The sequence below is a fragment of the Trachemys scripta genome, chromosome 10 (assembly GCF_013100865.1).
Source record: "Trachemys scripta elegans isolate TJP31775 chromosome 10, CAS_Tse_1.0, whole genome shotgun sequence".
Taxonomy (NCBI): Eukaryota; Metazoa; Chordata; order Testudines; family Emydidae; genus Trachemys; species Trachemys scripta.
Genome location: NC_048307.1, coordinates 49,794,528 through 49,821,182, shown reverse-complemented (window position 1 = coordinate 49,821,182; position 26,655 = coordinate 49,794,528). Strand labels below are relative to the sequence as shown.

Sequence of the window (26,655 nt, the reverse complement as noted above, 5' to 3'; positions counted from 1 at the left end):
AGGAAACTGTGGCATTGGAAGCTTGTAAATGTGCAAGTGGTAGCAAAAGATTAACCACAGAAGTTAAACTTAGCACTGGGGGAAACAAAAGCTTCCGAATCCAAGGAGCCACATGCTGCTCAGAGCCACTGAAACCCAGGTCCTTAGTTCAGAAGCATAACAGCAGCTGCACAAGGGTACAAGCCAGTAATCAGTCTGTGACGTTCATTCCTGAATATCGCTCAGTTCCTTTCTCTTAAAGTCAGTAGCTGAAGCCTCAATGTATTTGCTTTAAAATGAAATGTAAGAATCTAGCTGTTAGTTGCCAAATGGTTCCTCCAGAGACTCAAGTCTTGCCAAAGAGACCTAGTTCTTGGTAGTTCTGGTGGGAAGGCAATATGTCAAGGCATTTAAAAAATGATAAATCCTTTGAGGTCTGTGAATAGATGATGAACTATAAGAGTAATGAATGCTTTTGGAAACTTCATGTTGGACAGTAAGCAATTTGGAGATGGGCCTGTAATGTTCTGTATGTGCTTGTACACCAGCTCATTTAAGCTTTTATATGCTACAGAATGCAATACTACTATTTAATTCTTGTAACACTCATGTAATGTATGGCACCATATTTTTATACTATAGCCATTCTAGAGATAGATAAACCAAACTACTCAAAAGTTAAAATGGAGCCCAGAATGTGAGTCAGTGGCAGAACCTGGAAAAAGAACCCAGGAGTCTTGTCTCCCAGGGCTATGCTCTAAGCATTTGACAGTTTTATAGCCCCCTGCTTTCCCTCCCATTTTTGTTTGTTTGTTTTTTTTGGTTTCTGGACTTTCCCTGGATTGGTGGCCCTCACAATTTTGTGAATATAATTCACCATTGACACTTCCATACAAATCTGCAAGTCAGTAAGAAGTGGCCAAATGCAAGTAAAAATGACCCGGGTACTGCAAAGCCTCCAATTAAAAAATATAAAATAAAATAATCACTGCATGCAACAGTGAAGGAGAAGCTGGTTCTTGGCAGCTACTCTTGGTGCTTCAGACCAGTTTAATACTCCATAGGTTTCCTGTGAACACTTATAGTTTCATTGCACATCCATGCATTGCAGCAACTTTTTAGAGCCTATGATGCTGCATCTACGTTAGCTAGAGATGGATTTAGTGATGGGAAGATTCTTCACAGTTTGAGCAATTCCAGAGATAATACACAAATAGAGTAGCTGATATGTTGGCATGATGATAAAATACTTCAGCTGTTCTCCTGTGTAGGCTTTAATGGAGCCTCCCATGCAAAAACTAAGATGGGCCAAAAGCACTAGTGCAACCCCATGGCTGTGAAACAAGTTCTTCAGGCTTTTACAACTAGGCTATCAAGTTGCCATAGACTGAGTGCATTACAGCATGTTGCTGTCTTGCAGGGAAGCCCTGGCGGGAGTGGATAGTCTGGGAGTGGTCTGCCTTTGTCTGTTCTTCTCAGAGAACTGATGTGCGCAATAGCTCCTCTTCCACAAGATTACTCGAAATGGAACCCACCAGTGATCAGTATAGTCTCTCCACCTTTTCAGCATATCTGAGACCTCCTGGAGAGAGACAGGGAAATGCCATGGGCTCTCATGCCACCAATACACTGATGACAAATAGCTTGAGGTTGTATTGGAACAAACACAAGATCAACATCTAAGTAATTAAATTACGTATTCAAAAGGAGGAAAAACACCATAATGGTAGATCTAATGAGCTGAGGTACAAATAAAATACATTGTATGGCTGCCATAAAAATTAACTCCAAATATACTTAAAGGTTATGAAGTTCTAACTACACATCTAGGGTGGAATCCTGGCCCTGCTGAAGTCAATGGGAGTTTTGTCATTGACTTCAATGGAGACAGGATTTCACCCTTAGTGTTTAAAGCACAGATATAATGCTGGTTTGGGGAAAGTGTTTGTATATCACTTTCTTGGCTTAGCTGATGGAAGTTTTAGACTATTATTGAATAAGGAGAAATCATGAAGTCCTTTTCCAAAGGGCCAGAACTGACAGATTTCCAGAATAAAACCTGCCCCATGAAGCTAGAGTAAAAACCAAAGAGAAACACAAAAAGGCATTATTTGCTTGTCAGTGGAGCTATTACTAGCTTTGTTTCTACATTACATCTTTGCTTTAAAATAATTCAATATTTTATTCGATAAACTTGGTTGATCTTCTGAGGTAGGCTGGATAATTAAGCTCTCTAATCCATTGGTAAGCTTTAGAAAAAAATCCAGCTGACTTTGGACAATAAACCTCTGACTGCTAGACACTGGGCCTGAATGACAGGGAGTGGATTACTCTACAATTGCCCTCTTCTGTGCATTCCCTCTACAAGCATCTGGCACCAGCCAGTCAGAAGACAGGATACAGGGCTAGATGGACCATTTGTCTGATTCAGTATGGCCATTCTTATGTGCTTATGGATCAGCATCACAGACTGGGATAAGGACTAAAACAATCATATTTTCCTGAAAATTTTATTTATGTAACTTCTAATGTGCATTCCTTATAGATACTGAAGTGTGAGCCTCTGAATGTTTGGAAATTCAGATATTAATGCGTAACCTCTATCTAGCACTTTGTAGCTTCAGCTCTTATCTGACAACCAGAGAAATGTCACACAAAAGCCCTGGAAGGAACCTAAGAATTATCTTACACATGATGAAACAGAGACAAAGATGTTAAATGACCTGCTGACGGTTACAGCAGGAGTCTGTTTAAGAGAGAGGCCAGAGGAACTACTGACTTTCAGATCTGTGCTCAAAACCATTTCTCCCTCTCTGATAAATGCCAACATTTCAGATACTGTCCTTGTCAGACCTTTTCATTCAGCTAAATTGGGCTGGAGATCTCTGATGCACTACCTTCCTTTAAGATATTTCAGTACTTGTTGCATCTGGATGGGATGGGATATAAAGTAATGTTATGGCAGGTGTCACCAAGTGACACTGTTACATTTAGTCTTCCTAGTCCTTTCTTAGCGTATGAACAAATGTTCAGTCTTGGAGAGACATGCTATGTGTTGTTATATTTGAACTTTGCGAGCAGCAGGAAAGTTTGCTCTCTGACTTGGTCTCTAATTAGCGGCAATTCTTAAAGTAGAGTTGCTCCCTGGGAACCAGGTATTGGTGTTGAGCTGAGATTCTTGAGAGAAGAAATTGCTTACATGCTTTTGACCATGTTTGTTCCAGGACTGATATATGCATGTAAATAAAGCAAATTATGCTTGACCATTCCCAGACACCATGTCACTAATTTCTCCACCACTGCAAAACTGAACTGCAAGACCCTGGGGACATCTGTTCCTGCTCTGCAGGAGAGCAACAATAACATAAGAATAGGCTCTCTCGTAGTAAGATAGCACACCCACCTTTGGTGAGAACCATTATATGTAGAGTCAGTAGGAAAAATAATTTTTGAAAAGTTACTTTGTTTAAGTTCTGTTGATTGTTTACATTCTGGGCAGAGGTTAAAGTTAGTTCTTATTTTTTCCAAACTGATTTGTTTAGCACTACTTACAGAAGGTTTGTTGTGCACTTCAGAATGGTGTCTGCTAATCAACTTACATAACTGTTCGCCTTTGTGATTTCAGTGCAAGGAATTCACTGTCCACTCTGGCTATGAGGTGCTTCTCCAGCGAATGTTGGATGGGAGAAAGATGGCAAAAGATGTGGAGGACTTGCTCAAACAGAGGTAAGAAGTGGTGGTGAAGGAGGTATGAAAAACTATTTATGAACTCATCTCACCTACTCCTGAACACTCTTGCAGGAGCTGCAGGAGGATTCTGCGGGTCACTTCAGAATTTGATTCAGAGAGTACAGTCATACATGTTTTTAACAGAGAAGTCTGTACAGAAATGATCTCAGAGCCAACGAGTTCTTAGCAGCAAAGTCAGACACCACGTTGGCATATGAATCATTTGAATGATGATCCCTCCCCCTCCCCCACACTCCGCATAGCTAATTTAAGACATATTTCCGAAAATGAAATGAATGAAAATAAACAATGTCAGAGTTACACCTTGTCATGCAGTTAAACAATGCTTGGAGGAGGAATCATAGACATGAGCAAGAGGAAAGACTAAGTCATCTACCCCTCTCTACCAATGCAGGATTTTCCCCCTTGCACTGTATGTAGAGATAGACCTGAGTTTCAAAGTTAAGATCCAAATTTTCCCAAAGATTTTTTTGAGGGGGGTGCAATAGGAGGAGGTTTGGAAGGACTTTAGATCCCGAGTTCCATTCAGACCCATCTCTGATCAGTTCTGTGTTGTAAATACATACTTAACTGCACACGCCCAATTTATTGACTGAAGTGACAATCCTCTTTATTAACATCCAGAAGTGAAACATCACTGTTTTCCCTCGTTCACAGAAAGCCAGTGCTTCACACATATTATAATATGCTATTATCCAGATTGGGTCAATTTCCTATAATTACTGAAATTTGATCTTTCTTTTGGTGTAACCAGGGGTACGTATGGTAGCTCTGCGTAGACCTTTCCCAGGCATTCTAGGATTGACCATATTAATTCTCCCATTTTTTCTTGTTCCTAGACCCTCTTTGAACATACTGTATGCATGTGTGTCCATCTGCAGCCTGTTTCTCACAGGTTGTCCCACAGCAACATGTGGTGGTTGCCATTAGTTTCTTGGTTAGAAAATACACAGAAACCGAGGCCACTCTTCTGTCTCATTTTTGTCCTTCATTTTTAGCTGAGACTTAGAAAAGTTCTATTCAGTATTTAGTTCCAGTTTTAATTGGCTGTGTTTAAACAACTTTAAGCCACCATGTACGCTGTATCGTGCTACCCCAAGGCTATTAACTCATTGAAATGTAAATAGTCTCCCACAAACATTTAAGTGGTTTGGGTTGATTTCCTTGAACGCTAATGGAAACGTCTTTTACTGTGTCACACAATCCCGCAGCAGTCTCATAACGACATTAGATGAACTGTACCCATTTGAAGAGACTTTGTTGTGGCTCCTTAAACTCCTGTAGATCAAACCCTTTCTTGCATGTGTCCATAGTCGCTAGGAATTATAGTATGTGACTGAGATTATGGAGGGGTGGAGGTGGGGGGTTTCCATCATTTGCAGGATAAGCCTAACCATGGCTTGCAGGATGTGCAAAAAGGACTTTCCACAAAGCAGGAGAAAGATTCATCTCAAAGCCATTCTGAAACAAATAGCTGCAGAAATCTCTCAGAATTGTTCTTTCCATGAATTCTCACCCTCCTCCAACCTACTCCTCTGATCCGTAGTCCTGTACTTGTATGTGCACACGTGCGGCGCCTGTCAGAATCTCTTTACTTTTGGCTAGAAATGATTGAAGCTGCCTCTTCCAAGAGTGTTGCAAGTGCATGTTCGTGAGAAGGACAGAAGAGGGAGAAAGATGGGACAAACCAAACCTTTACTCTTGGAAGCCACATGAGTCTCAGTCAGTGATTTTATCACAGCAGGTGCTGAAAGGGCCTTGTTGACACCAACAATGGCTGCAGTTTTGACACCTATCTCAAAAGCAAACAAATTCTGTCCACAGCTATCCTGTTCTATGCACAAGGATGGGGTAAGATTACGGGGAGGATTAGGACAATGGTTCTTTAGGACAAACAGCAAATTTTACATAAATGCTATGCAGGTAAGATTGTTAGGTCCTTCCATCCCTGTTCCTTTCAGTCTGGTTATGTTTTCAGGCGCTCTTCACCAAGGCTTAGAAACCTACTTTTTGTTTTAAATGAGAACTGTGGTTCTCCTTTATGGGGCCCAAACATTGATTCTATTAACAACTCCTGTAAGTCCCCTCCAGCTTATCAGCAGCCTTGGTCAACCTACACATAGATCCAGTACTGTCAAATACGGAAATTCAAAAGTCATAAGTCATTCCCACACTCCGGCCCCCAAAACCATGCGGTTTCAAGAAAATGCATTTTGCCCTCTGATTTTAGGACCTTCAAAGGTTCACATTCTGTGCAACTTTCATAAAAAAAAAAAAAAAACATAAGCTGAGAGTCTCATGCAAATCACCCGACTGCAGGACCTGGGGCTTCCGGAAAAACAGCAGTATAATGAGAGCTGGCAACACCCTTTGATCACCATAGCACCACCTGAGTTTAAAAGATTCCAAATCTCCAATTCAAAACAAACAAACAAAGAGCCCTGTCACAAACCCCTCCATTTACCATGCAGTTTTTGTTCATGGATGATTATCCACATTTTCATGCCTATAATCACAGAAGAATCAGAATGTATTAACAGAACAAACATTAATCACTCTTTTCCCATGTGCAGGGAGGAGAACTATAAACTGTCTAATTGGCTGCTCCTTGCTGTACAACTATTATTATTCAAACACAGTCCTCTTCTTCAGAACACACATGTATTGCATACAAATCATAAACCAACTGGCTTCTAAGGCCATTATTAGAGAGAAGAGAAGGAGAATCTTGTCACCTTGTAAAAAAATTATCTGCTCTTTGAGCTGCACATATACAAGGGGACACAATAAGCTAATGTATGACAAGATCCCACTTCAAACAGTAAAGGCTCAGAGCTCTTAGATGTCTGTTTTCAGTACTTCCTTAGCAACTCCAGTTTTCACTTTAAATGCTTTTGGTAGTCCAGGCATCACCCTCTTTTGAACACTGACATGGCATTGCTGGCAAGGACCTCTAGTCGTTGCATAAGCACTAGTGGTTTTGCAATGCACTGTGCTGTGGTTTTTGCTTTGCAAAAGTTTAAAACACAAGGTGTGTGTGTAATATACACATTTGCTTGAACCAATTTCCTGTATGTGGAATTAAGGCAGTAATTACAAATTAAAGTTTAGATATTTTCTGTATTTAAAAAAGAGAGACGGCCAGGTTAAAAATCATATCTTGAAAAATATGAAAGTGGCTCCAATCCTCATTTTGGGCCACAAAACACACAGTGCATCCAGGGTGCATGTACAGAAAGATGGCTTTAATCCACCTTTGCACTCCCCTGATCCTATGCAGGTCTGGCCCCCAGGGGCCATTGTAGCAGGTGAAGAATTACTGGGGAGCCCTGGCTACAACCCTTCTCCCCAGCCATGCCCCTCCCCCAGATGCAAGGATGGGCCAGTGGTATGGAGCCACTATGCAAGTTCAGAGGGCGATGGTAAAGATGTGAAATGTTAGCAGAATAATTTATTCAAAATCTGAAATCGAGTACAGCAGGTTGTAAAGTAAGGCCTATCGCAGCAAGTATATACAGAGAAGTGTTTGAAAGGCAACTAGGTATCTTTAAAGACAGAATCAATCAAATAATCTCCTTGTGGCAGGGACTTGTCTGAATCCATATGGAGAACACCTGGTGCCGGATAAACAACAAAGGTCAGAGTGACAAATTAGGGAAATGGGGCTAACATTAATTTAAATGGGGCCTGTTAGGCCAAATAGCCATACACTTGTCTGGGAATTCCTTTTGGATAAAGGGGATAACTTTCAAAAAGTGCCCAATTGACTTAAGAGCCTCAGTCCCATTTCCAAAAGCAACTTGGGTTTCTAAGTGTTTAAAAAAACAACAAGAAGTCTGGTGGCCCCTTAAAGACTAACAGATTTATTTGGGCACAAGCTTTTGTGGGTAAAAAATCCACTTCCTCAGATGCATTTTTTTAAATGAAAGTTGCACAGAATGTGAACCTTTAAAGGTCCTAAAATCAGAGGGCAAAAAGCATTTTTTTAAAACCCTCGTGGTTTTGGGGGCCGGGGTGAGGGAATGACATGACTTTTGAATTCCCATGTTTGACAGTACTGGATCTCTGTGTAGGTTGACCAAGGCTGCTGATAAGCTGGAGGGGACTTACAGGAGTTGTTAATAGAATCAATGTTTGGGTCCCATAAAGGAGAACCACAGTTCTCATTTAAAACAAAAAGTAGGTTTCTAAGCCTCGGTGAAGAGCGCCTGAAAACATAACCAGACTGAAAGGAACAGGGATGGAAGTACCTAACAATCTTACATGCATAGCATTTATGGTAAAATGAGTGAGTTAAATTTGCTGTTTGTCCTAAAGAACCATTGTCCTAATCCTCCCCATAATCTTACCCCATCCTTGTGCATAGAACAGGTTAGCTGTGGACAGAATTTGTTTGCATTTGATATAGGTGGCAAAACTGCAGCCATTGTTGGTGTCAACAAGGCCCTTTCAGCAGCTGCTGTGATAAAATCACTGATTATGACTCATGCCCAAATAAATCTGTTAGTCTTTAAAGTGCCATCAGCCTCCTTGTTGTTTTTGAGGATACAGACTAACACGGCTACCCCCCGATATGAAGAGTTTAAGTCACTTTTGAAAATGGGACTTATGTGCAAAAAGGCACCTGTTTACACCAAGCATACGCCACTCAGTTATAGACCAACTTTTCTACCCAACTGTGAGCCAAGCAAAAATAGAAGAGCCAGTTTAATACAAAAATGTATTCTCTTTAAGCAGATAAGAATTTCTTCCAAGTCAGGGGAGAACCTCAGTGGGTGTCTTTTTAGATGAGCTCTTGATAGCAGTGGCACTGGGGAGAGAGAATAAAGACAGCTACAAACCAATTGTTTGCATCTCAGAGTCGGCTACAAATGCATTATTGCAAACATGGGCCCAACCTCAACAGAAGAAAATAACTAAGGAATTTTGTTAACAGGGCACAAGCAGAAGAGAGATATGGGAAAGAGCTGGTTCAAATTGCCCGAAAAGCAGGAGGACAAACCGAAATCAAGTAAGTTTTTTTCGAGTTTGTTGCATTAAAGTACCTCCTGTTAGAGACATGGCTTCACCGAAGAAATGGTCAGGAATGTGCATTTCACACTGAACTAAGCTTACATTTCAGTTGGCTTGGGAAGCCTTATTATCCAGTAAAGCTCAGTTCACCTCATGAAGCATTCTTTCTCCATTTGGCCCCTCTCGGCAGCTTGGTAATAAAATGGCAGTTGTTGCTGGGCGTTTCTTGAACAAGTTTTTATTTCAGTATTACTGAGCTCTGCAACTGCTCTGTGAAGGAATGAAAAGGAAAAGAGATTTGGACTTGGGCAGATCTAGAAATCTTGGTAAAGCTTATTCTACAGCCACTTGAAAGGCTTTCACTCTTCAGCTCTATTATAATGTACTGCAGCATGTTCAAAACAACACATGGTGCTTCTCCATGCCCTCTACTGTTTGCTGACAGTATGTATAAAGTGTGGGGAAAGAGGAGAGGTATGTGTTGGCAGGGAATTCTACTTCATAAACAGCACTGCAAGACCCCTGCTATTTCTGACTGACGCGGCAGTAATGAGACATCCTGTCATTACAGTCATAAGTAATAAGTAGTAGTAATGGTGTATTAAGGTGGAAGAGGATGAAGATTTGGGGTCACAGTAGTTAGGGCTGAAAGAGTGGACTCCAATCTACACAAACCTGCACTAAGGATCCCCAGGGTCACCCACCCCCTCCAGCCCAGATCTGATTTCTTAATTGCATCCTACTGGTTTTGTCAATTTATCACTCACTTCCCCCAACGTGCATATGAATTTCTGTTAGTTTTTAATGGAAAATCTGACCTCAAACCCGTGGATTATTTCCTGGGCACCATCATAGCATGCAAGTACGAATCAATCACCTGTATCACTGGCCCTCATATGCTGTGACATATCCCAGATTAAAGGGCCTATGGGGAAATGCTGAATTTGACTCTGGCTATTAATTTGAACTCTTAGATAAGCCTAGTGAAAAGCAGCGTAGAGATTTGAGGCTCACACTAAGGGACATCTCAGGCATTATTTTTCTTCGCATGTTCTCCCTCTCCTTTGCTGTGGGTCTCTAAGAAAATCCAGTAAGTTAAAAGGAAGAATTCTTTCGGCTGGGGAAATCAGTTTCTTGCAATTCTTGCAATTTCCATTGAAGATGGTTTTAAACATTCTGATGGTCCATTTCATAGAGTGAAAATGAAAAAAAAAAAAAAAAAGACTAGTGGTTTCAGAATTAAGAGAGTGGATTAATGATGGACTGTTTTGTCTCCAGTAAATCTGTATGACTTTTAAAAGTCCAGGACTTGCAAGAAAATTTCTTCAAAATTTCCTTCCTGGCAAAGTAGGGCCGCCAGAGATCGTGCCTACAGAAATGAAGGGCTTTCGCTGCTGTCCTACAACTTCAATAGGCAACCTATCGAAATTGTGTCCTCAGTAACTATAATAATTTGATCTAAAGATAGGCCTAGATTTCAGCATTGGGATATGAATCTGAATTTCCCTAAAGTTTGGGGATGTTCAGATCCAGGGCTTGGGTTCAGGCCCATCTCTACTTTATACCGGTATTTATAATACTTTGTCATGGACACAGAGGTGAATACACTGGCACAGTGTGTTGTAAGTGTTGCAAAGCTCATTTAGAGAGGAATGTTTCTATAAAACCATGGCCAGCCTAGTGGTAGTGATCCTCTTCGCTGTGATGCATATTGTCCCAGATGTCTCACTGTAGTGGTATATTGGGGTTGAGAAGGAAAGAAAGTACCTTTCGTCACTCAGCATCCTCTCTGATTGTTTAAAGAGCTACACAGATGGACTGAGAAGGGACTCTTGTCTAGAATACGGGGATATAAACCAGACAAAACTGAGATCTAAGCATGGCACTTAATGGCATGACTAATGAAAATATAATACGTAGTTTTTATAGCCTATATTTTGACACCATGTCATGTTTTTGTTTGCTTGCCTGGATATATGCTGCAGACAGTAACTCTGAAGAAGCAATTCAGTCAGAGAGACTCAGAGAGGGAACAAACATACTAGTGATAGTCAAGTATCAGAGGGGTAGCCATGTTAGTCTGGATCTGTAAAAAGTGACAAAGAGTCCTGTGGCATCTTATAGACTAACAGATATATTGGAGCATAAGCTTATGGTGCCACAGGACTCTTTGTCGCTTTTTAGTGATAGTCAAAAAGTTTCTAAAAGAATTGCACCACAACTAACCTCACATTCCACATTCTAACTACCTAGCCATTAAATTTAAACGAAACTTGTACATCTATGTGAAATAGTGAATAGTTTGTCACTCCCAATAGTATTCCAAAATTTAGACTGAACTAGGAATAAAATGTCTCGGCGTGTTCAAATGCAGCTTTTGAAGCTGCATCTGGGCAGCAGTAAATCTGAAATGTAACCTAAGGATTTTGCTAAGCATTTGAATTTGTGACTCATATTCAACAATTAGCAGGAAAAACAGCTTCAGTTTTTCTTGCAGAACACTTTAGTGAACTTCCTGTGTCATGCCATATATAGAATCATAAAAGCTAGAGGTGGAAAGAAAAAAACCACCTCAGGTCACTCAGTCTATCTTCTTGCCAGTAAAAGATTGTGCCCTAGTCTTTTGTCCAGTCCAGTTTTAAATGTCTCTAGGGAAGGGGCTTTCCATCACTTCTCTTGGGAGATTATTTCATATTCTAGTAGAGTTCAATGTCAGGAAGCTTTTCCAGATATTCAGCCTAAAAACGTTCCCTCTCTTAATTTCATCCCATTACTCCTAGTTTTTTAGCTTGATACAAGGGAGGAAAATTTACCCCCATAAATACCCAATCCCAGAGAACACCCAGAAGGCTCCAGAGAGAAACAATGGCAAGGCCAAGATGTTAATCTGATGGATCATTACCAACAACTGCTGACTGAAGTGACTGATGAACTGGTTGAAAAATATCCCCATGGCTCCCGCAAGTCAGTGATTCTCTGAAGAACTTAGATGAAATGAAGCAGGAAGGCAAAAGGGGCTGGAGTGCTTAAGGCATAAAATTTACACAGCCCCAGTCTAGGAACAGCTGGCCTACTGACAAAGATCCACTGGCAGACCTACACTGCAGACAGAAACGTAGCCAAGAGAACCTTCCTTGCAGACACAGTTATATCTGCCAAATCACAGATTGCTGCATGTCACAGTTCTGCTAACAGCCTAATAGAGCCCCAAATACCGATGCCAATATGAACAGTTCTGCCCAACTTCACAGTCAATCATTGCCACTGGGCACTTTACAGCTCCTGCCCCCAAGGGAGCTTAGAGACAGGGATCTTCTCTAACATCCACTCTACCTGGAGAAGTGGCCTGGTAACTAGAGAAGAGCTGCAAGAAGAAACTAGCTGCAGTACAGGAAAGCCTGATCAGGTCTTCACCTCAGCCCAGCTGGGATGGGAAAGGAATGAGGCTAGGAGACTAAGCAGCACCAGTGAACACTGGCAAGAGGGAGCAGCCACCAGGGTTCACCTTTGTGAGCTTGCTGCCTCTTCTTTACAGCAGATATCTTGGGTTGTTAGCCTGCAGCTAACCGTTGTGTGCCATGGAGAGGGGAGAGCAGAGGGCTGGCAACTTGCCGGCTGACAAGTTCGGGCTTGAGGGAGGACCAAGCAGCCAAGATATGGATCCTTAGAACCAAAGATTCATGCAGAGACTGGACCCCAGAGGAAGAGACTCAAGGCTAGTTTTTAAGTTCTCTTTCAAGCCTCCAATGAAGTTTTGGATGAAGTTACTTGTATTTTATCCAAACCAACCTGCCTGTGCATCATATACCTAGGACAGTCTGCTGCGATAATTCCCTGGTAAAATAAAAAAAAAAAAGATTCCCCTCTCCTAAATTGGATCCAACACAACAAAGGCCTGGCCTCCAGTGATAATGGAGACGTTCTTGCCTTCTAATACCACATTCAATAATTTTTTCCTGAGTTTAGCAGCAGTATTCGCTCAGGAGGCTGCATCACAAGTAACAACTAATGATTTCTTAGGTACTCAATATAGTAACTGTTTCAGGTTCACCACAAACAAATTACTTGGCCAATGAGAAGGCTTGAGTGGGGATTCTAAGGTTGTACAATCAGGAAAGCAGCCGTGTTTAGGGAAATGGTAGGAAGAGGAATTTTGACAAGAACTTAGTTGAGTTATTACTAATAACTCAATGGCACCATTTGTACAACAGAAAAGTTACCATAACCAAGGCCAGAAAGTTTTCAAAATGTAATTTTAGTTCAAAAATATTATTTATAAATGAACCCAAAGAAGAACGCAGTCTGAACTCAGGCATAGGAGTCAGGAACTGCCAAGTTCTAATCCTTTCCCACACAAGTTCTAATCTAATTCACACACAAAAACATCATTAACATGGAGTTAAAGTTGCAGGTACTCAGCAGCGCTCTATGCTCCACCTGCCCTTCCAGAACGGAACAGTTTGAAAAGCTGGGAACACAGAGATACGTTGATGCTCCCTGCACAACCTCACCTCTGTCCCCAAGGAGGTGGCAATAGAAGCCAGGAATACAACAGTACCTCACCCCTCCCTAGCAAACCTACCATTTTCTCTGTGGTGCCCACAACTTTAAATCAGTACTTGGCCTGCTGGCCCCTCCCTGCTGCTCAGAGGGGTGCAGCGCAGATGGGAAAGCCCTTTGAAGATTAAAAGCACCGTGCATGTGTTAAGTATTATAGTGACAACTGTCAGATCATTTTTACCAACTTTTTAAAGCTATTATATTTTAAGTAGTAGAAATAATTAAACAAAATGATAAAAATTGTACAAAGGTACAAAACCTCTGAAAGAACATAAACCATAATAATGTAGGTCTGTTATTAACAGAAAAGAAGAATTTGCTTGCAGATCATTCCCTTTTTTAAACACTCCCTACTATTATTCAACTAGATTATTGTCCTTTTCTTCCAGTGGCCTAGCAACCTGCATACCTAATCTCTGTCTGTTTTCCCTTCCCAATTATTTCTACTTATGTAACTACCAGCCACTTGCTGCTCCATGACTCCAAGAGAAGGTGTGGCCATCTATTCAAATACAACCAAAACCCTGTAGCTTTTCCCGCTGCTTTGTATGTACCCAAATACGTTATAATGGCAGTTATCACCAAGTGGTGCTGTCTTCCACGTTTCTTGTCTTAGTGTGAGAGCAGATGTTCAGTCTTAAGAAGACATGCTGTGCATTGTTAGTTTTGATAACACAAGGTTCTAGGTAGAAGCAGCTGTGCCAGCAGCAAAGTGTGCTCACTGCACTGGTGTCTGATTAGAGTTAATTCTTGTGGCAGTTACTCTCTGGGACCTGGGCATTGGTGTTAAAATGATCCCTGGAAGAAGGGATAACCTGCATGCAGTTTGTGACCACCTCAGTCCCAGGACTGGTGTATATGTCTCAATAAGATAAGCCATATTTAGAATTTCCCCAGACTCCACATCACTGATTTCTCCTCCATTGGGAAACTGACCTGTAGGCCCCCCACCACCCAAACATCTGCTACTGATTGGCAGAGGGGCAACAATATAATAAAGCACCAATGCAGAATGAGATCTGACTACAGACACTCAGCGAGCTAAACAGGATTTTAGTAACAAAACCGGTTAATTAGCAAGAAGAAGAAAACGTGGTGTCTCCATCTTTATCCCCATTGGCACTAGCACACTGAACAGTGGCTTTCATCGGTAGAGTCCCCTCTTCTGGTACTGACTTCAGTATTTATGTCAATGAAGGACAAACAAAAACATTTTCAACACTAGCTCAGAAAGCACAGTTGAAACTTGGCGTATGTGGGAATGAGCTCCAGGAAGTGCCAATCACTCTTTGTGAATTGGTACTGAAGATGGCCATGTCTGGCCTACGCTAGTTGTGAAGCCTCTCTAAGTCAGAGATCCGAGGGGGCCCTGCTGTGGTAATTCTATTTCCTAGTATAAGAGAAGTTGCTGCTGGTTACCATGGTAATAAAACTGTTGGCTAATGTCCAGCTGCACAAAGTTATTTTAGACAGATAGCCTGATCCAGGCAAATTTAGGCACTGTAGCTTCTTGTTCTTGGAGCTCTGCAGCTGTGGAAGCTACTTCCGATTTGGGGTGGAGTGAGTGTATCCCTCTCTAGCCTTGTAGTCCAAATTTAACTCATTGGTTGGGTGGAGGCATTAGCCAGGGCCCAGGCTAATTTGTTACAACACATTAAAGGAACAGAGGCCTGATCCCAGCTCCCTTACAATGAGCTTTTCTCTAAGCATGTTCACACTAGAGTCCCAACTGTCCACTTTGGTTCTTGTGACAGGGAAGGAGTGGAGAGACTGGCTGGCCACTCCTTATATTTTAATCACCTTTATCCTCCAGTGTACTTTGGGACCTCCCATCATTTGTGCATTTGGGATGCAAGGGGTTGGGAGGTCCTAGTGAAAGAACTGGAAAAAGAGGCCACCAGACCAGAACTTCAAAGGGAGGAATAGGGTATATCAGTACAAGTACAGTCAAGGTTTAAAGAGCTTTTAATTAAAATAAAGCCTGAGATATTTGCATGTCTGCAACCTAAATTTGTAGTCATAGTCTCATCTGCATGAATGTTAGATGGGGGAGGAGAGATGACGGGTTTAGGACTTTTAACTTTCTCCAGGCTTTGGACTTGAACATCACTCTGAAGCCTGAGAGACCAGATTGTCATATTTGGGCAAAAGTGGCAAAGATATGAAACACATCCATACGTTTCACACAACTGGGAAAGGATGTCCACAAAGGTTTTTTAAAACTGCAGGGTTTTTCAACTGAATAATGAGCTACTTTGAGTTTGCAAGTGCTCAATGGTAGTTTGCTGTTAGGAATCAGGGCCTGCAGTTGAGCTAGTCTCCAGGCAGCCTCATCACTACAGCTGGCCTGCTGCAGGCTACCTGATTGGCTGGAGGGGCCAGCAGGCCCGCTCATAAGCCAGCAGCAGCTTGCTGGCTGCTCAATGCTCATGCCCACCACTGTGCCTGCTCCTGTGGTACCTGGTTCTAGTACTGTTGGACCTAGGTGCTTACATCCAGCCTTGCCTCTGCCTTCCCCTGCCTTGACTCCTCCTTGCCTGCTATTCTGCTTGCTCCAGTTCCTGACCTGCTGCTTGACCCTTGGCTCCAGCTTCTGACCCTAGTCCTTGATTCCTGACGCTCACCCTGACCACCAGGCTAGACTGCCCTTGTCCTGGTTGGGTGACATGTGCACAGTTATGCTGCCTTGACACATTATGGCTGATTCACAGCCAAACTTGTGTCCTTTGTGTTTAAGGGAAAGAGTCCTTTTGTGCTGCAAAGTGGCTCCATGCTCGAGCTCAGGAGTATTCCCTGGCTCTGAGTGACACCAGGACCACTGAGTTACACTGAGCAAATGAGTTGGAGAGCCTGATTTTCAGACATTCATGCCGCTGCTTCTCCTTTCCTTGTCTCTTCTCATGTGTATGCTATCTCCCCTCTTTTTTCCTCCCCCTTTCCTATTCTGCCATCCTCTTCTGCCACCAGGGAAGGGACATGCCTGCAAACCCACTTCTGCCATGCACTTCTCCTCAGTGCTTAAAATAGTGAGAATCCTGCACTGAGCATATACTTGAGTCTCACAAATACAAAGCAAAATTCATAACAGACTTTGAAAGATGTGCTATATTTATACATGGTGAACAAAGGAAGCAGCTCAGATACTCTGTTGATAAGCACAGTATAAGAACATACATAGAACAATACAGGTCGTGTTGAATTTTTCCGTATTGTGAACGTCAACAAGTTGCTCTTTGATTTGCAGCTCAAATCATTTTTGAAAGTTGCTTCCCTGCATGGTCACTTTACAGCAGAGCTCTTATTCTCCACTCTAAGGCCCTGATCTTTGAAAGGGTCTGCACATTGTACTTTGAAGTCAGCAGGACTCTATGAAAGAGTAAGGGACCATGTGTATGGATGATCCCATTGCAGGATCTATGACTAGATTAGATTTGACATGAAATGAGGCAGAGAGAAGCTGTCAGACGATAGAGGGCGGAAGTGGTTATGCTGCATAGGTCCTTTTGTAGTTTAGATATTGTTAGGCTGGTGTAGGAATGTGGGTCTTGTTGAAGATACTAAGGAATAAAGTGTACCTTTTTCAGTCACAGTTACCTGTTGAAAAGTTGTGGACTTTCAACTAACCTATATTTTCATGGCTCTCATTATGGGTTTGATTAAAGGATTTACCACCTACCTAAATAAAAATGAATTAAAACCCTTGGTTATATGTTTAAAGCCATTATGTTACTTGCCTTATTTTGTTTTTAACTTTATGATACAAATGTCATAGGTGATTCTGAGGGTGTTTGCATTTTCTTATACTTTGCATACGACTAAGCATCCTGGCATCAGAGGCAAAGTCTTTGCTAAATTTATGATGGATCATAATACACCTAAAGGAACTAGCAAAATTGGTCTCCAAATTTTTTAACTGTATGTTCTAACCTGACATAAGATTTGGTCTTGACTAAGCTCTCCTACTGAGGGCCTAGTTCCCCAACATAGTTTTTAACCTGGCATAGTTTGGTCAATCCCATGTGTGGGATATAGGGTTGACCTCAACTAGCTGCACGGAGATAAAAGTTTTCTGTGCTTTTTCCCCAGTGTGGTCTAGTGTACACTATAAAAGGTTTGCTAGTATAGCTACACTGGGAAACCCTCTTAGTATAAACACAGCTTATGCCGGCAGAACTGTGCTTATACCAGTTTCCTGAGTTGTACCATCAAAATGGGGGTTTGCTGGTATAATAGGGTGTATGTTAAGGGTTTTGCAGATATACAAATTGCATACAAATAGTCACACCCATAACATTATTATATCAGCAAAAGTTAGTTAGGTCTATTGCCAGGTAAAAACACACCTCTTTTTGCAGTGTGGACATAGCTCCAGATTCATAATACATAGGACAAAACAAACAGCCTTTTAACTCATTTCCCAAACCATGCTACAGCCTTAGACTTTGCAAGAGGATACCTTGACTATTGAGAACAAAATTAAGCCAAGGAACCGAAGGACACGAAGCGAAAAAATTCTTTAATTGCCTATGTAAGCCAATTCCGAGATCCTGGGTAACAAACAAAAGGAATCAGAATTGCTTATTTATGAGTACAAATTTGATCTACTTGGTGTTACTGAAATCTGGTGGGATGAGTCACATGACTGGAATGTTAAAATCGGTGGTTATAACGTATTTAGGAAGGATCATGTGGGAAAAAGGGGGAAGGGGAGAAAAAAGAGTGGCACTAGGTCAAAAATGGCATTACCTGTTCCGGGTCACTGGCAACTCACAAGGAAGTGACCTTGACCAAATATGGATCAATGTCCTAACAAATAAAGCACAAGATAGGGTATTAGTTGGTGTTTGCTACAGACCACCAAACTACACTAGGGAACAGGATGACCACTTCCTTGTGCACCTATCTATAATGTGTAGGAACAAAAGCTGCATGATCAAGGGGGACTTCAGTTTGAGTGACACATGTTGGAATTCAAATGCTGCCAGTAGTAAAACATCCTTGGAATTTCTAAATATTATAGATGATAGTTTCTTAAGGAAATTCTATATTAGACCTTGTTTTGACAGATATAGAGGAACTGATCACAGAACTAAAAATGGTAGCTTAGGTACAGTTGATCATGACTTGATCACATTGTGAAGTGCAAACAGAATAAAGTCCAGACCAGTAACATATGTATTTGGGGCTTTAAGAGGGCCAGTTTCACAATGCTGAAAACACTTCTGAGCCACATCAGCTGGGGGGAAGAGTTTAATCAGAAAAATGTAAATGATAGTTGGGAGTTGTTTAAGAACACTTTATTAGATGCCCCAAAAGCCACAATCCCACAATCAAGGAAGAAGGCTGAATTGGTTTAAAAACTGACCTGGCTTAGAGGGGAAGTGAAAGCAGATATAGGAGATATCTATGGTCAGCAGAGTTAGAGACATTTAGGAGTTTTTAAAGTGTATTAGAAACAAAAAGAATCTTAACAATGGTATTGGTATTGGTTCATTAGATCATTAGTAGATGGAAATGGTAGAATTATCAATAATAATTCAAAAGATGCTGAAGTGTTAAATACAAAACAGAAATATTTATTGAAGAAAAAACAAATGTTGTAGTCATACCATATGAGGAGGCTATCACTCCTTCCATTTCACTAGTATCTCATGAGGATGTTAAAGTCAGACATTTTTAAGTCAGCAGGCAAAGATAGTTTGTATCGAAGACTTTTTAAAGGAATTATCTGAGGAGCTTGCTGGATGGCTAATGTTGATTTTCAACAAGTCTAGGAACACCAGGGAAGTTCCAGAATATTGGGAAAAAGCTAATGTTGTATCAATATTTTTAAAAGGGTAAATGGAATGTCCTGGGTAATTATAGGTCTGTCAATCTGACATTGATTGCAGGCAAGATAATGTACTGCTGATATTGGATTCAATTAATAAAGAATTAAAGGTGAGTAATACAATTAATACCAGTCAAAATGGATTTATGGAAAATAGATCCTGTCAAACTAATGATTTTTATGAGATTACAAGTTTGATTAAAGATAATAGTGTTGAGGTAATATAATAATAAACTTTTAGACTTCTGTAAGGCATTTGACTTGGTACCTCATGATATTCTGACTAAAAGACAATATCAAATTAACATGGCACATATTAAATAGGTTAAAAATTGGTTAACTGATAGGTCTCAAAATGTAACTGTAAACAGCGAACCATCACCGAACAGGTGTGTTTTCAGCTGGGTCCTGCAAGGATCAGTTCTTAGACCTATACTATTTAACATTTTTATCAGTTACCTGAAGAAAACTTAAAATCATCACTGATAAAGATCGACTGTCTGATTACAAAGCTGACTGAAGCCAAAGTAGGAGGCGTGAAATTTAAAGATTCATCTTTAGAGGATCTCGAGTATGCAGATGATGATGCTTTACTTGGAGAGACTATTGACCAACTACAGCTAATGCTGGAAGAGCTGTGAAAAACTGCCAGAATCTATGGGACTTAAGTTCAATGGTGATAAAACCAAAGTTATACATGCCTTATAAAACAGAAACCAATAACCTGTCAACGCTGCATGTAGATGGCAAAACTATTCACCCATTCAAGGTCATTATCTATCTGGATAGTCAGTTGACAGCAGGACATTCCTTACCCAAAGAAGTCACACATCGGATTGGTTTTGCGTCAACACCATTTCAACATCTTCAGAGGCTTCTGTTTGGGTGGTGGGATCAGTGCCTAATTTGTAATGAAAGAGGTACCACAGCTTATTTTTTCCTTCACTTAGTGAATAGGAGTGGAAAATACCATCGCCTCAATCATATTTCTTATAAATAACAGCAACACGATACACCATGTTCTCTTTATAAAAAGTGTGGCTTTTTCAAAATGGAGAGTGAAACCATTGCCTCTGCTATGCAGACTCTTCAGCCTTAAGGAGAACACTCCCCACTGGCTGTTGTACTCTGTGCCCAGGGTGAAAGTAACTTAACAGACTTACCGGTACACAGAGCGGCCGGGGTCCTGGGCAAGGTGTGTGTGGGGGGAGCAGTTCTGCCCCTTTTGCTCCCCCCCCCCCCATTCAGCGGCCCTGCTGGTATAGTTGGCTGTGTACCGGTGGCCACTTTCTTACCGGTATGCCATACAGGACCGTACCAGCTTACTTTCACCTCTGTGCCCCAGGTGAATTAGTCCCAGCTACATATCAGGAGACCAGTTAAATATCAATCCCCTCTCTTCCTTCAATGGCCATGGTTAACATCTGGCTTGGTTCTAATCTACCAATATTTGGACTAAACTAGGTTTTAATTCATAGATTCCAAGGCCAGAAAATGTAACCTCCTGTCTAACACAAGCCATAGAACTTCCCCAAAATAATTCCTAGAGCACATCTTTTAGAAAACATCCAGTCTTTATTTTAAAATTGCCAGTGATGGAGAATCCACCATGATCCTTGGTAAATTGTTCAAGTGGTTAATTACCCTCCCTGTTAAAATCTATGTAGTATTTCCAGTCTGAATTTGTCAAGCATCTGACCAATGGATCATGTTGTTCTTTTCTCTGCTAGATTGAAGATATATTTTTAAATATTTGTTTCCCATGTAAGTACTTATAAACAAGTTGTCTTCCTTCAGCAAAAGTCAGTAATGGGACAATTTAGGTTTCTTGAACCCGCTGATGGGGGGGGGGGAGCAAAAGGGACAGCTGCCCTGGGGCCCAGTGATTAAAAAGGGCCCAGGGCCCTTTAAATTGCCACCGGAGCACTGAGCGGTGTGGGCCGGGCAGCACTGAAGGGCTAGCTGGGGGAGTCTGGCTCCAGCCCTGCCCCTTCCACCGGAGGCACCGCCCCTTCCAGGGGCCCAGAACTGCTCCCCCCCTCCACCTTGCCCAGGACCCTGGCCACCCTGTGTACTGGTAAGTCTGTTAAGTTACTTTCACCCTGGGCACAGAGTACAACAGCCAGTGGGGAGTGTTCTCCTTAGGGCTGAAGAGTCTGCATAGCAGAGGCAATGGTTTCACTCTCCATTTTGAAAAAGCCACACTTTTTATAAAGAGAACATGGTGTATCGTGTTGCTGTTATTTATAATAAATATGATTGAGGCGATGGTATTTTCCACTCCTATTCACTAAGCGAAGGAAAATATAAGCTGTGGTTTTCCTGTCAGAAGAGTCACTGTTTTATCTTCCTGTATATCAATAGTAAAGGCACTTCATAAATTACTGTGTTAGGCTATTCTGAGCTTGAGGGAGGGAGCAAGACATTCAGAAAAACTCAAACTGACACAGCAAACATTCCACTTTTCAGCTGGATCCAAGTCTGAGCCCAGCGTTTCTTGAGATATACTGTTCCTTTAACAACTGAGGAAGGAAGCTGGTGCTTTGAGCCACAGCTCATTCACGTGCAGCTGAACACACTTTAGTGGGCAGGCAGGGGTAAAAAACAGCACAGACAAAAAACGTTAGTGGATATAGAAAAAAAGACGTGGAGCAGAAAGAGTGAGAGGTTGGGGCTTCGGGAGAAGCTAATCAGGGAGCTGGGTTGCTAGCGACAGGAAGTGTGTCTAGTATACACTAGAACATTTTGTAGCTGTTTCACAACAGCGTGCACTGGTGCTAGCAAGGGTGCAAACACCAGCACTGAGAGGATGCAGGCGATTTTATCACTTTGTCATGAAGCCAGGCTTTCATGACACAGTGGTGAAAGCACCCTGAATCCCATCAACAGCACATTGTTGCTAGTGCAGGTGCAACTGCACTTTTGCTGGAGAACAGGTATGACATTTTCTAGTGCAGACTAGATCCATAAAGCATTCTCTCTCTCTCTGCTTAACAGCAGATAAGGCAAAAGGACGAGAGTAGAAAGGCTGCAGGGCAGCAACCTGACCTTCAAGGAAACAAAGGACATCTGTATGAAAAATAAGGGACAGAGCTTGGTTTTAAGGATCGCCATCCCACATCCCAGTACAAAATCCTACTTCTGATCAATGGATACTTTGCATTGAAAATAGATTTATAATCTGATCCAATTCTTCTCAGCAGTTGCATTTGGTTCATGGGAAATTAGGCACCAAACAAGGGCCACCCTTGAGAGGGTGGGGCAGCAAAGAGAACAGGCCCTGATGGAAGAAAACCAGGGTCAGTTTTCAAGTGATCAATCCCTGCAATGTCTATCCAGTCAAGAAAGCTACAAGGGGAAGCAGTGTTGCCTAATGTATAAAATAATGGAGTGGGACTCAGGAGCCCTGGGTTCTATTCCTGGTTCAGCCATTGGTCTGCTGGGTGACTGTGGGCAAGTCACTTCATTCCTTTGTAAAGCACTTTGATGACAAGCACTATATAAGAGCCAGGTATTATTATTAATTATAGTGAAAGTCTTCCCTACTCCATATCCCGCATCTTCATATTTCCACACAAGGTATAAGCTCATCTAGGAAAGAAACGCTCAGGAAGCAATCACCATATGTAAGTACCCAGGAAAAGCAATGCTCATGTTTTTAATGTGCTCATTTCAAAATATTTCAGAAAACACTTACTTCTTTCAACAGTGTGCTGAATATTTTAAAAGTCTTAAGAATACTGTAAGGAATGAAATCTCTAGGACATCTGTAGCCTGATTAACAGAAAAAGGTTTCAGCCACTAGATGGCAAAAATCACCTGAAGTTGGTGCTTGGTTATTGCTCCATCTGCCACAGCTCCCTTGACTCTAACCCCAAATACAGCCTCTTCATTTCTCTGCCAAAGTTTCATATGAAAACTGGGTCTTTAAATCCATGCTTGACTAAGTGCAAGGCTTTAATTACACACAATACATTTCTATAGACATTTCACAAGGATGCCAGCAAGCGGGCTTGCTGTGGGGAGGTTCAAGACGAAGGCTGATGCTTTGCCTGTAACTTAGTTTAACAGCCCTCCTGACTTAAAATAGTGGCACTTCCCTCCCCGCCACCTTAAAAACGTGTATGTGGGGACAATGAATTTTGTTCAACGGGACTAAAACTGAGGTATCCCCAGCCCCACAGACATCAAAACAAAAACATTACAAATCTCAATAGGAAATCACACCCACATGGAGAGAGGCTCTAAAATGAGCAGGCGCGGCTCCAGGCACCAGCGCATCAAGTACGTGCCTGGGGCGGCAAGCCGCTGGGGGTGGCCTGCTGGTCGCCATGAGGGTAGCAGTCAGGCGGCCTTCGGCGGCATTTCTGCGGGAGGTCTGCCAGTCCCGCGGTTTTGGCGGCAATTTGGCAGCAAGTATGATGAATGTGTGGGACCGGCGGACCCCCCACAGGCATGCCGCCGAAGGCTGCCTAACTGCCGTGCTTGGGGCGGCAAAATACATAGAGCCGCCCCTGGAAATGAGACGCTTTATTTAGATACCATGCATTCAAGAGTATTAGCAAAATTAAATTACAAGCATCTCACACATACATCTCTACCAAATGGGATACTTTCCTTCACCCTCACAGCTACATCCTGGTGTCCTGGAATGAGATGTTCCATCCATATGTCAGAGCTTCAGAAGGTGATACATAGCTGATACACAGGACTGTACCTGGTATATTGGGCAGCACTCAAGTGATTAAAGAGATATTTGAAGGTTCTTAGGCCTAAAATTTGATCTACCTATTCTCTGTCCTATCTGTTTACAAAGTTTATGTGCATGTCTATTCCCCCAAACCCCACAAAAAGGGTTAGATTCAGTCACTCCCATCTGCTTGTAGCCAGGGGCATTATTCAGCTTACTGGAAGACAGACTAACCCTCCTCCACTCAAAGGGCCCACAGAAGAAAGTAAATTACAACATCTGGCTTCCTTTCATAAACCACTCTGATAGCATAGACCACTTCAAGGACTAAACTCCTTTTCCCCTGGTATTGAGATTGTATCTTTCTTCAGTATCCAATACAGCAATTTAACTACATCTGGCAGAAACTGACACCTCAGGCTCCAGGAAAAAACTCTGGAAATGATAGATCAACATGCTGTGCAAACAGCATGTGCAAACAGTAAATGTCCTGGGTTTGTTTTTTATATCAATATTTGTATGTTACTCTGATGAGGTATCTAATAAAGTGCCCCACCCTCACTACAAGATATATGCAAAAGCAAGGGCCAATTTGTATTGTAAGTTATGTTTACTTTTTAAAAAAAATCCCAATCCTATCATCTAGAACAAAAATGGATAAGCCACCCACTGTACTCAATTTATTATTTAATTTCAAATTTGGGTAAAAAGACTCCTTCATTTCTGAGCCCTTATGCTCCAAGTTTCAGTTTGCATCAAAAGTTTACACCAGCCAAGTTATACATATTTGGGAACACAGGGACAAAATTAAATCCAAGGGCACCTTCACAACAACAAAGGAGCATATTTTAAAAGACATTCAATCTTTTATGTTATATCCTAGTGATCCAAGGAGAGTCACAAGCTTTTGCATGCCGGCTTGGAGCCCGCTTTTACAGCAGAGGATTTTGAGAGCACCAACTCAAGCCTTTAAAGATTTTTTTGTTTAGAGCCACCAGTAATTCATAACTCATTTCAGGGAAAATATTTTGTAGGTTTACACACAAAAAGCTGAAACAGTTTGAAAATAAGATGTATATTGATCATTTTTGGCTGAAAGGCTTTTTGGTCACACATTTTACAGGTAGCTGTGCTAGCAAATTTTGAATCAAGACTCAAGGTTTTCATGATGTTCTTTGATGGTGTCCATTTCCCTTTATATTTTTCCCCTAAGAGTCCACGAGGGTGCTTCAAGACCTGAAAAAGGGTCCTATTTCTCTTTGCTGCTTTATGTCCAATTTAAACCCTAAACAGGCCCCTCTGGAAGGGCATACAGTATATAGACTATACTTCTTGCCCTTCTGGCTAAGCATGTGCCATGAAGAATGGGGAGGCAGCAGATCTTTAAAGATGACAGCCTCAGGTCCAGTAGCACAAGCAGATTGTATTAAGGGAAATTCTCCAATAGCAGGCCCAGTTTCTGCCCTTGGATCTGTGCACTACTGAAGTCATTGAGAGCTGCATGCATCCATACAAGAGCAGAATGAAGGTCTATGTGATGAAGCAAACCTAATTGTTGCCCAGATGTCGATAGCTACCTTCAAGTGGTGCTTAACAAATACAGTCCACCCAAGGACTGAAAATAGCAACCCCTCTGCTCCAGGACTGGATTACATGTTTGAAGCAGTCAATGCTAAATGCACTGGAGATGCTGACATGACAGGATGAGGGCTACCACTTGGCTAGTTCAGCACCAGCTCTGCCAAGATTGCGTGTGGTGGTGGTGGTGTTTTTAACATGAAACCTGAGTGCGGCAAAGCAGAAGCCAGGGATTTGCTTTCTCTTTAAAACTGATGAGAAGGCCATGCCTAGAATGTTTTTAAACACAGCTCCAAGTCTCAGCCAAAGGAAAAGCATCTGGAATTCCCACAGGAAGCATCAGTATTGGAGAGGGCAGGAGGCTGCATCAGACGGGGTACAAAGTGTGGGTTTTGAGCCAGGTGCCTGCAGGAACACTTCTTTGGAAGCCAGGCTGCCATCAGGAGCCTGCACCTCGTCCAAAGTACCACAGAGAATGTGGGCTCTCGTATGTGTGTCTCTGGCCTCCTAGGGTGGTCCAGGATGTACATGATTTCCTCATAGATCTCTGTCCCCCAGGGGTTGGCAGGACCACACATCCCTCCCCACTCCCTCAGTGGCAAAACGTTATGCTTTTAGCCATTGAGTATTTCAACTCACAAGCTTGGCTGAATATTTCTTCCCCTCTCACGGGCCATATCAGGCTCTCTCTTTATCAAGCCCCTGTACAGACCTTTGGAAGGTCACACAGTCCATGCCCTGGAAAGATTACCTTCTAAATTCACAATACAGCCCCCAGTAAAACCACTGGTGACCAGGCTCTTCAGACCTGTGTGCAATTGGAGCAGCAATGCTGCAACAGAAGTGGGGAGTGCCCACTATGCCTATGGCAACTCTCTCTGAATTACTTCTCTACCTCTTTGCTGTTCTTTCTGCTGCTTCATTAAAACGTTTGCAGCTTGTTCCCTATTCATCTGCCTGACTGATCATCATTTACTCAACCCAGGACAACAAGAGACAATAGACTACTGCCTTTACCAGCCCCCTGTGAAACACCATTATAAGGCCCCACCTCTTACTTTGACCCAGCTCCATCTGACTGCTCATATTGACCAGTGTAATGTTTTGTCTTGCTAGTCTCACCTGTATTTCATGGCCTGGTGCTGAGGGCTCCGGCTGGTGTTGGAGCTTATTCATACTGCACTGTGCAACTGTGAAAAGCCACTGTATGGTCCATGATTTCAGATCCCTAGAGTGTAAGGCTCTGAAAACCATT

At 42.0% G+C, this 26,655-nt stretch overlaps 1 protein-coding gene across 2 annotated transcripts in view; it reads left to right on the top strand.

Moving 5' to 3' along the window:
• Positions 1–26,655, top strand: part of PSTPIP1 (proline-serine-threonine phosphatase interacting protein 1) — a 92,408-nt gene that overhangs the window by 33,101 nt on the left and 32,652 nt on the right. Inside the window, exons 2-3 of one of the 2 annotated variants that reach the window (XM_034784613.1) lie at positions 3,605–3,705; positions 8,666–8,740. In XM_034784613.1, the coding sequence (XP_034640504.1) occupies positions 3,605–3,705; positions 8,666–8,740 (176 nt within the window). Of the gene's footprint in view, positions 1–3,604; positions 3,706–8,665; positions 8,741–21,121; positions 21,210–26,655 lie in introns of those variants that run through there. The other variant, XM_034784614.1, reaches the window with a different exon arrangement.